The following is a 12,914-nucleotide window of genomic DNA, read 5'->3' as shown; positions in this document are numbered from 1 at the left end:
TAATAAAAAAGAAGGTTTGAAACCCCCTTCTGTTAAGTGTTGTGTTGCTGTAGTTTTAGCATTTTCTTTTCAGTCATCTTGTTTGTATTTGCCTCTGTACTTTGCTACGTTTTAGTAGTGAGTTAGAAATTTTGGGAAAAACCTTTCCAGAGTTAGATAAGAAGATCTCTACCAAACTCATAGTTACTGGTATGTGGATTTTTTTGTAACCCTCGGACTGAGTAAAGCTAAGTTTAACGTCTCCTAACTGTAGCTTAATGGACATATATGAGCGTAACATCGATCTTCTCATCTAACTCTTGGCAAGAAAGTGAATGACTATTTCTCAAAATGTCAAACAATTCCTTTAATGTACCTGATGTAGTTTTTAGGTCACTCTTGTGATTGTCTGTGGTCTGTTCATGGTTTAGCTGTAGTGTGTTGCTCGGCCTGCTGCATTGGGTGAGCCCAATAGCAGTGCTTTGCTTTACTTTTGTCCTTTGTCCATTCTGGCTATGGGCATCGCAGTGGGGTTTAAGGCTGGGTAAGAGGCCCTGTGTCCCCCCTCCCCACTTTTAGGCATGTTGGGTACCCAAACCAGAGAACAGCTGTGATGGCGTGTGGCCATCTCAACGCCGCTGGGCTTTTAATCCTACCTCCGGCCTCTGTGAGGACTTCCTCTACTGCACTGGAAACAGCAGCAACAACTTCCCTTCCTTTAATGCCTGTAGGGACCAGTGCATGTTGGGTGCATGCTGCCTCCGCAAACCAAGGCAGGGTCTCCCCCCTGGCCACCAGCATTACTCTCAACATAGATACAACATCTCCACTGTGAACAGGACTCTCTGGGGATATGACCAGCAGAATGTGGAGGATGAAATATGGTACAGCAATATAGACTTCAACCATACTGAGCTGGAAGATCTGAAAGGAAACCTTACAAAGGCAGACTGCCGCAAGAATCCAGATTTAACTTTTACGTGTGATTACCTTACTCTAATACAGTGTCAGACTTTGGTGAATGACCAAGCTGGAGAGGCAGAAGTAATGAGCTTCTCTCCCGGAGTGAAGTGCTCTGATGTGAGATGTGGTGAAAGTTGTGGATGCTTCTCTCAACGCAAGCTCTGGAGATATGGGGAAAAGTTCAGGCAAGGCTGTGAAGAGTGCATATGCACACATAGTGGCAGAATTCACTGTGTGTGCAGACATATGACCCAGCGAAAAGAGATTAGAGACCTCACACTGAAAGAGAGGAGGTTGTACCAACGGGCTATCAGGAAACTCTACGCTAGGCCAGGTAAGACTGTAAATCTAAAGGTTTTTCTTCCTTCCTTTTTTAAATTCAAAGTATACCTTTGTATCATTATTGAAAGTTTATTTGTGTCTGTGTGTGTCTGTGTGTGTTCCATGTGGATTAAGCTGTGTGGAAGGGTTTTGCATTACTGAGAGCTGAGTTCTCCCCTCTGGCTGGTCATTATGCCTTCTTCCTCCCATGGCACCGCTACTTCCTGCGATTAGTGGAGCGTGACCTACAGTCAATGTCATCATGCAAACTGGCACTTCCATATTTTGAGTGGACAGTGGACTCTGGGTCTATGAAGTCCTCAGCTGCCTGGCAGGCTGGATTGTTTGGAGGAGACGGTGAGCCCGCCTCTGGCTGCGTCCCCCATCACACTTTCCAGGGCTTTACATCCCGTTTCCACTGGTCCCCTTGTCTCAGGCGAAACTTCAACTCCTCGGTTTGTCAAAAAGCTTTTATTCATTTGACAGCCTATCTTACAGTACTTTCTATACATTGCAGTATTTTGAGCTGTATTACTGGTACCAGGTTTGTCTGATTTCTATTGATCCCTTTAGGTGTGGCTGCCAGATGCAGTGACCCTGCAGAGGACTGTAAACCAGGCAGACTTCCAAGTGTTCTCGCAGTCCCTGCAGACATTTTCTGGCCTCTTTAGGCTTTGGGTAGGAGGTCACATGGCTTCACCTCTAGCCTCTTACGACCCTTTATACCTGTCACACATGGCATTCATGGACAAGCTGTGGGCACAGTGGCAAGAGAAACATCAGCATGGATTCAAAAGACAAACTCGTAGAGACGATTATGCTCACAGCAACATCCTTTATCCTGCTAAACAGAGGCATGTTAAGATGAAGCCTTTTGATGTTACCCCTGATGATGTGATTTCTTCCCTTCAGCAGATGTGTGTTGTATATGTGCCCATAACCATTGGTGCACCTTGTAATATTACCTCATTACAAACACACCCACAAGAAAGTTGGAAATATCAAAAGCGTAGCTTTGACAACAATAGTTCTGGTATTGGGATTACTGGTTTCAACCAACATGGATATGATCGTGAGGGCTATGACCGGAGTGGTTGGGACAGGTGGGGCTATGACAAAGATGGCTTTAACCGTGACTCCATTGATAAGGATGGATATGACATATCTGGTTTTAACCGCTATGGGTTCAACCGTTCTAATGTGACCTGGTTTGGCTTGTATGAAGATGGGATGTTTGAGAATGAGAAGAAGAATGAGCGTAAAGCGACACATGAAAAGGAAGAGAGTAAAAATAAGACTCACAGAGACAAGATAATGTCAGATCTCTTCAGCGATAAAGGCTACAATATCTATGGATTTGATCCATTTGGTTTGGATCGCGGTGGGTTTGATGCATTTGGCTTTCGAACAGATGGTTACGACAAGGACAAGTGCAACTGGTTCTTCAATGGACCTCACTACCTGCGGTTCTTCTTCTACACGCAGCAACAGTTGATGTCATCCAGTGACCAAGCTTTAAACCGCATCACCCGTACCTGCCCTCCAATAACGCCCCTGCCCCAGCACTGGGCCAGGCAGGATTGGATGACTTTTGATCCAGACAAAAGCAGTGCTCTGAAAGGTCAACAAGAGCAGGAATGGAAGGGACAGATTAAGCCAAAAAGGGATGATACTGTTATGGGAGCTAATCAAAATACAAGCAACATATGGCTTCCAATCACACCAGATCACAGGTACCAGCATTACAAGAAGAAAGTGGTAATAGCCTCGCCAAGCCAGCCCACAATTTGTTGTTTGATGTTCATTATGGTCTGACACAACTTAGTATTTGCTTGGGAGAGGCAGCAAGTGAAGTAGGTTGCACAATTGTGTAATGAAAAGTGCCTTCCTTACCCTAGACATCAACAAGAACCTCCACCCAACCCCTAATTTGAACAAACACACCACTTACTAGTCTGTCAGTGCTCAATTTTCAATTTTTATTCATTAATACTTTCATTAATACTGGGTTTTTAATAACTTTTAGGTAAAATGAAGACCACCCAGCTGCAGATCCATGCCTTATTTTGAACCAGCGAGAAAAACAGATCAAATTGCAAAGTTTCCAAAGTCAGTGAGTCACATGATCATCTCTCCCCAAAGTATTGGCATCCAACTACAAACCATAGCCAAATCTCAGTAGAAGTTTTTGAAAGTCAGATCTTACGGTGAAAACTAGTAAGTGAATACTGGCTGGCTTTACGAGGCTACTTAATCATTAATATTAAGTTACATCTTTTCTATATAGTTTTTTAGCATTTCAACCAATGCTGTGATTCCCTTTCCCTCGGAACACTGTCTGTAGGTTTTGTTTCAAGCTCCACTGGTTCAGCGGCTGTCCTCTTGGCTCTGCTCCTATCACCTGCCCTGACCTCTGCCATCAGGCCCGTTGCCATGATTACCCCGAGGCTGTCTGCCATATGTACAATTGTGGTTCCTGTTTCACAGAGTGGCGGGATCCAGCTACTGGAAACCATGTAATATGCCATGGCTGGTAAATACTGGATTGTTTCCAGGAAAAATGGAGCAAGAAAGTACTTTTCACAGCTTTTCACAGCAGTGAGAAGAGAGTGAACAACCACTTGGTAGCGTTGTACCTCCATCGTCTCTGTGAGCTCAGAGCAACGGAAAGCACTTCATGATACGGATGACAGCTAAAAGGACTGACACTTGAATTAAATAGAAAAAAAGACTTCATTCCCTTGTTAAATAGCAAAATATGTTTTTAATTAACTTTGTATAGTGTACTTTATCTCTTCTAATTATGGTGTGAAAGCAGCTCATATTGTTTTTTATGGCCCACAACTGTCCTGACTTGGCTCCCTCTTACCACTTGTTTCCTATTTTGGGAAAAAAAACAATTATATGTTACCAAACAGTGGACAGACAAAGTTAATTGACATAGTGCAGCATTTAGCCACTTAAGAGACATATAGTAAATTGTCAATGTCAGGTTTATAGCTTGTGCTGTCTCCAAGTGTCTAAAAAAATCTGTTAATGCAGTTTTAATGCAAGTTTCATCCTGATAGTTTTGCATGTTGTCACCAATGTATTTTGTATTACTAGCATTTACCAAAGCGTACTGTAAGTTTTAGAGTAATCTGTTGTAATATAGCTGTAAGAAAATTCCTAGTTGGTGCCTCATTAAGGATTCTCTGCCTCTTGTTGTCTCTCTCTCTCTTTCTTGGTTCACTCCCCACTACCACAGAGTTATTTAAACTTTGTTCTGTCCTGCCATGAATGTCATACACATGTGCCCAAACAGCCCACTGTCCCCTCTCTTACCCCTCCCCGACTGCTCTCTCTGTCACTATCTCTGTCTTTTCATTCATCTTGCCCTTAATTGTTTCTGCATGTAAGCCTGAAGACTCCAATGGCACCCAGTTGATGCACACTTGCAGACTCACACTCCTACACACACTTTGATCTCATGCATGCTTGCCTTGCTAGAGGAAATGCCTGTTGGCTGCTGGCACAGTAGGCAGCCTCACTAGCTTCTCTCACACTCTGTGATTATTGCCCTCTCTCACACACATTGTCTCTGTCCTTTGGATGGTCGCCATTAAAATAATTATCTCCTGAAATGTCCAAGCTAAGCGAAAATAATATTTGATGAGCTCCCTTAAAGCCTTTGATTTGTAAAATTGAGTAGACATTTCTCTTCAGTGTTTGATACGCGTAATACTGTAACAACTTTATTTTTAATCAAAATAACTTAAAATACAACAGAATCGGGGAAGTTGTTGACCATGGCCTTTGTGGGGACCAGAAAACTGCTTCCCCCTACAGTTTTCTCCCTGTATCTCCAACAGTAAATCTTTTTCAGCTTTAATAGACTTGTTGGTAGCAGTCTTTAACGGCTGGAAGGCTGGAGGCACTCATGGTTATTGTTACGGCACATAAAACATAGTCTGTTTGAGAGCAAGCATGTGCATATTACATCAGAACCATGCCGTTCTGTCATTACTGGAGAGAGTGGAGCCAGATGTTCCCCCAGTGACCTAGAGTAGAGTTGAGGTGAATATAGACAGAGAGGGACCAGCTGTAATGTTCAAACTTATATTCACAGTCCTCTTCTCTTATCTAAACTATCAGTATACACTTCAGCTTTGTCGCTTGGGATATGCAGACACTCGCACAAGCTCAAAAAGTGTATGCACTTAAACATCTGTTTCATCTTCAGGGTGTGAGCTGGATGGTACAGTTCATAATGTGTCCTACAGCAATGTAGATGGCTGTCAGACATGTACATGTAAGGTGAGTATTCGACAAACATATTTATAGAGCCTGAATGATCGCTTCGGTCTTCCACTGTTCATCATTTAATCTCATCTCTGTGTCCCTTCATTGCCAACAGGGGGGTAACAGGGAATGCTTTCCACAACCCTGCCCTTCACTGGACTGCACACAGAAGGAGCCTGTACCTGGCGACTGCTGCCAGCGATGCAAAGGTAAGGACACAAGAACAAAATCTGTACACGACTCAAATCTCTAAACAAATCTAAAACTAGAGATTAAATGTGTCTTAATAAATTACTTGAAAAACTTTATTTATTATTATTTTCAATAATTAATATTGCGCAGGATGCATGTACAGGGGCTCCTCTGTGGTAGTTTCTCCTCAGTAGGTCTTTTCACATGTTTATGGAATACACAAAAAAATGTTTTTTGTTCAAACAAATTTATTAGTCTTCATTTGAAACATGGCCTGACCATACGGTCAAAAAGCTTCATATAAAAACAAACATTTGGAATACATTCGAACACACTCGTTTAGGTTTTGTGTAATTTAATTGGCTGAAATTACTCCTTTTGATAGTTTTAGTCAGGTGGAAACTTGTCAAGTAGACAAGGATGAGGCAACTAAAAAATATTACTTCTCTGTATTAATATAATGTGTTGATACAACAGACTTGAGGTGTTATTTGTCCATTTGTCTGAACTGATAGATGAGACTGGTTTAGTATCTGTAAAAAATGGTCAATGGTTTGGTCCTACAGAAAGTGACATCTTTCTTTCCAATATGTTTTAGCATTGAATTAGTTTTTAACCACTGCCAGTAACACCATGATATAAAGCAATCTGATATAAAATGTGTTTGCAGGCTGCATCCATTCTGGTGTCCGGTATGATCACAGAGCAAAGTGGAGGCCAGTAGAAAATCCCTGTGATGTCTGCTACTGTTTGGTGGGTCTGATACTGACTAATAATTTAACCGTCCATCTTTTCTATCACTTCACTTGATTTGAAATTGTTCTCTCCATTCAACCAGGAGGGTCATGTTCACTGTGAGAGGGAGCGGTGTAACACCCCATGTAAAAACCCAGCCGCTCCTCCACCTAATAGCTGCTGTCCGGTTTGTCAAGGTGAGTCTCTTAAATTCACTGTAGCATGTCTGTGTGAACTGCAGAGACACAGTGTGTGTTTGTGTATGTGTTGTAGGCTGTGGTGTGAATGGTCATGACTTCTCTAACGGAGCTGTGATCCCTACTAGAGACCGGTGTCAAGAGTGTACCTGTGTGGTATGTCATTTATCATCATTTTCTTCATTAAATGTTACTGTATTTTAAAGTTTAAATTTACTATATTTTTCTCCCGCAGAATGGAAATGTGGCTTGTTCACCCAATCCATGTCGTGCATTGTCTTGTCGAAACCCGGTGCATCGCCCTGGAGACTGTTGCCCACGGTAACTAACCAGCCTAACCTCCATCCATACCACTTTCAAGCCTGCATCAATCCATCTTTTTACTGTGCAGGTGGTATAGGTGTAAGATGAGACGTGTTGTGTTGCTGATGAAAGATTTCCAAAAGTTTTAAATCTTTATGTTGTGTGTGTGTGACCTGTAGGTGCGAGCAGTGCGAATATGAGTCCAAGGTGTATGTGGATGGGCAGAAGTTCCCCTCGAGGAGAGACCCCTGCCTCCGCTGCCGGTGCTCTGTGAGTTCAGTCTGGCAATGTTTTGTTGGTTGTGTGATGTTCATGTGACTGTACTCATGATATGTTGGCAAAGTTTAACGACCAAGAGGTTCACAGAAAACCACCTGTCAAAGCCTGTTGTACTTTTAGAAGTAAACTTGATTACATTTGAAAATTGGATTATAGTATAGCCTGACAGATACTGGATTTTTGGGGCAGATTTCGGACAATATATCGGTGTTTTTGTCAACATACAATGACCAACATACATACTGAGGAGGACATTTTATAGATGTAAAATCATCAACTTTTCAGTGCTTTTGGGTGCATTATGGAGACACAGTTTCTAAGTTGTCTCATCTTATTGACCTACATATACACAGACAGGAATATATCTTCAATAAGCTAAATATCAACCGATATATTGGCCTGGCAGATTTATCGTTCTAGCCCTAGTTTATAGGTTCCAGCTCTGTATCTGACAACAACTAAATGTTAATGCTCCATAAGAGTGATCACTTCTTGTGTGTACCTGTTAGGCAGGTGAAGTGTCTTGTGAGCGTATGGATTCATCATGTCCCACACCACGCTGCAGTCATCCAGTTAAGCGCAAAGGAGAGTGTTGTCCCAGATGTGATGGTCAGTATATCTGTAAATGTGTTATTATACTTTTACTTTTTAAACTCAAGCGAACATAATCGGTTTGAATTTGTTTCCCCAGAATGTGAGTATGACAGGAGAGTATTTGCTGACGGAAAAGTGTTCGTACCTGATGGAAGTGGACCCTGCCTCCAGTGCAGGTGTAAGGCAAGTCCGTAGGGTATTGGAGGATGTTTGTCAGAAACATGTACAGTTTAATGAGCAGGTCTGCATTAGGCCTCATTCACAAAGGGAGAACTGTTTCTACCTTTGTCTCATGTAAAATCGTATGCTGTGTATCTTTGTTAGGGTGGGAATGTTATTTGCCGTGAAGAGAAGTGCCCTCCTGTTCAGTGCTCCAATCCTATTAGAGACCCACAGCTCTGCTGTCCAATCTGCAAAGGTAATCATGCTTCTAAAAAACACACATGTAGGTGCAGCTCATCAGTCAATGAATGACAAATCCTCTTTTCTCATTGTAGCATGTGTGTTGGAGGGGGTGGAATATGAGGAAGGTTCCAACTGGCACCCTGAGGGTCCCTGCTCCAGCTGCACCTGTGTGAATGGAGAGACCTTGTGTACACGCACACGCTGCCCCTCCACTGAGTGCCTGCATCCCACTAAGATCACTGGTAAGACTGTGTGTGCCTGAGCTTTGTCTATATGTATATGACTGTGTAACAGTACACTGTCTCTTTCCTTTCCTTAGGCTCCTGTTGTGCAGTGTGTGAAAGCTGCACCTATAACCATCGTATCTATAGCAATGGCCAGAGGTTTACGACCCCTGACCAGCCCTGCCACGTCTGTACCTGTCAGGTGAGCCCTTCTCCATTCACACACACTCTGCTCAGCACTTCAAACCAGCTGACACAGCCTTTGATTCTCCTCAGCATGGTAGTGTAGAGTGTGAGAGAAGACCTTGTCCTCCACTCAACTGTTCCAACTCATACACACCGCCTGGAGAGTGCTGCCCAAAATGTCCAGGTAGTCAAACTTAGAAAGAGATTTGGTCATGAATTGAATTATTACCTTGCTTTCTGCTCAGTATAAAGTGTGTGTTTGCATCTTTTCCAGACTGTTCCTTTGAAAACAGAGTATTTGTGGATGGAGAGGCTTTTCCTAATCCTGTGAGTGTGTGTGAGGAGTGCAGGTGTGTAAGTGGCACAATTGACTGCCACCAACCACAATGCCCTCACCCTCGCTGTAACGCGCCTCTACCTGGATCATGCTGTCAGAACAACTGCAATGGTGAGGAAATATGAATTTTCTACCAGGAATACAGATCGACAAAAGAAAATCTCACAATGAAAACAATACTTCTCTACATTAGGCTGCAGTTACGCTGGGAAAGAATATCCCAATGGACAGGAGTTTCCCCATCCTACTGACATATGCAGGACATGCAGCTGCATAGTAAGAATAATGAGCATCACTCGCCCTGATGTGTTGATCACCTGTGGCCTTCTTGAAGCAGTTTTATGTCAATCTGTGTCGTGTTTGTTGTAGAATGGGAATGTCCAGTGTCTGATGAAGAGGTGTCCACTACTGCCATGCTCCAACCCAAATGTGTTGTCTGGAGACTGCTGCCCCCAGTGTCCTGGTAAGGTTGTGCAAGAGGTAATTGAGATTGGTGAGAAATGTCTGCAGCAGAGAGAGGCAAAGATACTCCATGAGGTGGAAGGGACAGGTGCATGTGGGTGCTGTAGTTTGCCACGTTTGATTTGGCTGCTCATGGTGGCAAAATCTATGTGATATATGGTATGAAGATAGCTGGTATGAAACACATACAGAATTTTTAAATTCAGTGTGACTTGCTTTTATTGAGGTTAACAATATCTCTGATGTCCTTATATCTCCAGAACTTGCTTGAATATCATCACGTTTGATATGTATCAAAGTATTCCAGTGTTAGTTGTTTGTTCATTTTTAGGTACACTGGCAAACCAGAACTGCCAGTAGCTAATTCGGCACACTTTTACTTTTTTTTTTAAATGTCTCAAGTTGTACTTCAGCTAACTAACAAATCCCCCAGCATTATATTTTTTACACTTAAGTGTTGCTTTTTATTAATTATTTTAAAACTAACAAAATTATTCGGAATAAATTTGATTTGCTGCTTTAGAGAACTTCATTGTTACTTTTTCTTTTTATGCAGTCGTACCATCTATTTATTTTAAATTTGATACAACTGTTAGTTTTTTGCCTATTTATTCTAACTGTAGCTGTTTTCCTATGTTTATATATGAAATGGTGGCTTTACACAGTCTTCATCTGATTCTCATTTGGAAAACAGCTTAAATAGCATTATAAAACTCCTTAAAGCATCTGGTTCAAATCATTTGCCATCAAGGGTTTAGAGTTTGAAGGTTTTCAGAAAAAACGGGATGGGGTTGACGTAATGTTAATTTGTGAAATCATCTGCTGTTGGGTTTGTTTCTTGGCTCCTGATGGCACGTGGCCAAACATAACATAGATAAAGTCGTATAGTTGAGTATAGTAAACAGTTGACTCATTTCACTGATATTCTTTCAGCTCCCCCATCAGACTGTGTGTATGAACAACGATCCTTCAGACACACTGAGCGTTTCTATCATCCATCCGACAACTGTCAGTCATGTACTTGCACCGATGGGACAGTTCACTGTCAGCGCAAGCCTTGCCCCTTTGCTTCATGTTCTCACCCCATCACACAGGAGTGCTGCCGGACCTGCGAAGGTACGATTTCTTAAGTCCTGCTGAGATACTGTACCTTAAGGACAAAGCAGTTTTTATATTTGAAACAAACACCTCATGTCATCTGTTGCAACAAAACACCTTTTTCTAGTCTAATCAAATCTATATGTCACATTTCTCTTGCAGGCTGCCTATATGAGGGTCAAGAGCGGGCTAATGGGGAGATGTGGGATGTTGCATCAGACCCATGTGCGGTGTGTGTCTGCCGTGAGGGCTCTGTCCAGTGTGAGAGGAAGCGCTGTCCACCCTCCAACTGTAAGCACCCAGTCCAGAGGCAATGCTGCATGTCTTGTGATGGTGAGTGAAAAAACACAAATTTCTATTTACTAGAAATGTCTTTTCTGTCAACAGTTTTCATCACGAACTATTTCCCCAAGGTTATCTAAAAAATATGTCAATCTCCAATTTTCGACTTGCAGACTGCAGGTTTCATGGTAAAGAATATCTTGATGGCACTGAGTTCAGTGATGACAAAGACCCCTGTGGTGTATGTTACTGTTATGGAGGGGAGGTCGTCTGCACCAAGATACCCTGTTATGGAGAGTGCATTCACCCTTACAAACCACCCGGACAATGCTGCGGAGAATGTGAACGTATGTAATGACAAATCTATCTCTGCCCTTATTCCTAGTTTAGGATTTTAATGATTACAAATGACAGAATATACCTTTATTTTTATTTGATAGGCTGTTTCTATAACAACGCAGTCCTCGCAAATGGACAGTCAATTCCTGACCCAGGAAACCTGTGCTCTGAATGTACCTGCCAGGTAGCATCAACACACACACACATTCACATACCCACTCCTTCTGGTTAATGTATGTAGACAACGTGTCATGCTTATTCTCTTACAGAGCGGTTCAGTGCGGTGTATGAAGAAGTCGTGTCCAGCGGCCGCCTGTCCTCACCCGGTCACCAATCCATGTGGCTGCCCTGTTTGTGATGGTAACCAGCTTACAACATATCATAGTCCAAGTTATGTAGACTAAGTGACTAATGGAGGTTTTACTCTGTGTGTAGGTTGTCAATTCCGAGGAGACACTTATGTTGATGGACAGATGCTCCCAGGAGGAGAGGGAGGGTGCCAGGACTGCACATGCTCAGTAAGAAGGGCTGCATTTAGTTTGGAGCTTCTGACTTGCTGCACCTCTCACAGCTACTGTACATCATATCTTTTCTTTTTTCCCATAGAGAGGTGAGGTAGTGTGTGCACAGCGGAGATGCCCAGCTGTGTCATGCCCACATCCAGCTCTGGATGGCTGTACATGTGGAGTGTGTGATGGATGCAACTTTCATGGACGAGGCTGTTTCAATGGAGAACGATTCCCACACCCTACAGACCGCTGTCAGACCTGCTCCTGTCTGGTACTATCACGCACTTGTATCCATTTGTAGAGTTGAGTTATAGATTGAGCTGAGGAACTGTACATGTCAAAGTCACTGTGAGATAACAGATGAATCAAAAGTGTTTAAAAGCAGTGATTAAAAGATGATCAACATGTTTTAGGTCACAAGTTATATTAAAGGAATATTAAAGGAATAGTGCAACACAAAAATCTATCTTTTAAGTATCAAATACTCACCCTTTGTAGGCTCTGAAAAGTGTGAAGGATGGCTGTAATTTGATTTACAGCAATGTGTGTGTGTGTTTCTGTGTATAGAATGGCGGTGTGGTGTGTACACATGTGTCTTGTCCAAGTGTTGCCTGTGTGCGTCCGGTGACTCCTCATGGGGAGTGCTGCCCTGTCTGCACAGGGATTTGTCTTCATCGGGGGAAAGAGTATCAGTCCGGCTCCTCCTTCACTTCGCCCTCTGATCCATGCTCGTCGTGCTCCTGTCTGGTCAGTCTGACAATTCTTAATGAATGAGAAATAAATCCTCTGACCGTTTAAATGATCCAAATTAAAATTGTGTGATTCCACTTTGTCCCTCCTCTGATCAGAATGAGGTGGTGAACTGTCATAAGAGACCTTGTCCAGTCCAGTGCTCCCATCCGGTCCCTTCAGATACCTGCTGCCCCGTCTGTGACTCCTGTTTGTATGAGGGTGTTGTCCACTCTCACAGTCACACCTTCACAGCGTCCTCCAACGCCTGCCAGCGCTGCACTTGTGTCAGAGGCACCGTCACTTGTGTGCCCCTGGTCTGCCCATCAACACCTTGCATCCGACCAGTAACCCGTCCAGGACAGTGCTGTCCTGAGTGCACAGGTACTTCCTGAACCATTCAGAATGAGATGGAAACATTATTGGAGCTGTTTGTTTTTTTTATGATTGGAACTAATTTGTTTTCCTAAAACGATGAAGACCTGAAAACAAGCTATAT

The 12,914-nt window shown here is 42.8% G+C and overlaps 2 protein-coding genes across 3 annotated transcripts in view; both read left to right on the top strand.

Annotated features, from left to right (window-relative positions):
- Nucleotides 1-12,914, top strand: part of kcp (kielin cysteine rich BMP regulator) — a 27,221-nt gene that overhangs the window by 6,153 nt on the left and 8,154 nt on the right. For both annotated transcript variants that reach the window (XM_035665498.1, XM_035665497.1), the window contains 25 exons: nucleotides 5,486-5,559; nucleotides 5,660-5,753; nucleotides 6,407-6,489; nucleotides 6,575-6,668; nucleotides 6,745-6,824; nucleotides 6,904-6,989; nucleotides 7,151-7,241; nucleotides 7,760-7,859; nucleotides 7,942-8,027; nucleotides 8,169-8,262; nucleotides 8,342-8,491; nucleotides 8,569-8,675; nucleotides 8,750-8,843; nucleotides 8,934-9,107; nucleotides 9,190-9,272; nucleotides 9,366-9,459; nucleotides 10,392-10,574; nucleotides 10,719-10,889; nucleotides 11,012-11,185; nucleotides 11,279-11,361; nucleotides 11,447-11,537; nucleotides 11,613-11,695; nucleotides 11,784-11,957; nucleotides 12,254-12,433; nucleotides 12,535-12,799. In XM_035665498.1, the coding sequence (XP_035521391.1) occupies nucleotides 5,486-5,559; nucleotides 5,660-5,753; nucleotides 6,407-6,489; nucleotides 6,575-6,668; nucleotides 6,745-6,824; nucleotides 6,904-6,989; nucleotides 7,151-7,241; nucleotides 7,760-7,859; nucleotides 7,942-8,027; nucleotides 8,169-8,262; nucleotides 8,342-8,491; nucleotides 8,569-8,675; nucleotides 8,750-8,843; nucleotides 8,934-9,107; nucleotides 9,190-9,272; nucleotides 9,366-9,459; nucleotides 10,392-10,574; nucleotides 10,719-10,889; nucleotides 11,012-11,185; nucleotides 11,279-11,361; nucleotides 11,447-11,537; nucleotides 11,613-11,695; nucleotides 11,784-11,957; nucleotides 12,254-12,433; nucleotides 12,535-12,799 (2,988 nt within the window). The remainder of the gene's footprint in view (nucleotides 1-5,485; nucleotides 5,560-5,659; nucleotides 5,754-6,406; nucleotides 6,490-6,574; nucleotides 6,669-6,744; nucleotides 6,825-6,903; nucleotides 6,990-7,150; nucleotides 7,242-7,759; nucleotides 7,860-7,941; nucleotides 8,028-8,168; nucleotides 8,263-8,341; nucleotides 8,492-8,568; nucleotides 8,676-8,749; nucleotides 8,844-8,933; nucleotides 9,108-9,189; nucleotides 9,273-9,365; nucleotides 9,460-10,391; nucleotides 10,575-10,718; nucleotides 10,890-11,011; nucleotides 11,186-11,278; nucleotides 11,362-11,446; nucleotides 11,538-11,612; nucleotides 11,696-11,783; nucleotides 11,958-12,253; nucleotides 12,434-12,534; nucleotides 12,800-12,914) is intronic.
- On the top strand, nucleotides 27-5,479 carry LOC118330816. The gene is made up of 3 exons (XM_035665499.1): nucleotides 27-1,718; nucleotides 1,837-2,996; nucleotides 3,608-5,479. The coding sequence occupies exons 1-3, from the start codon at nucleotides 1,518-1,520 to the stop codon at nucleotides 3,798-3,800; spliced, it is 1,554 nt and encodes a 517-aa protein (XP_035521392.1). The 5' UTR covers nucleotides 27-1,517; the 3' UTR covers nucleotides 3,801-5,479.

This window comes from Morone saxatilis, unplaced genomic scaffold (genome assembly GCF_004916995.1).
Source record: "Morone saxatilis isolate NCDOM2014 unplaced genomic scaffold, NCSU_SB_2.0 Contig2, whole genome shotgun sequence".
Classification (NCBI taxonomy): domain Eukaryota; kingdom Metazoa; phylum Chordata; class Actinopteri; family Moronidae; genus Morone; species Morone saxatilis.
The sequence above is the reverse complement of the archived record's forward strand: the minus strand, read 5'-3'. Positions and strand labels throughout refer to the sequence as shown.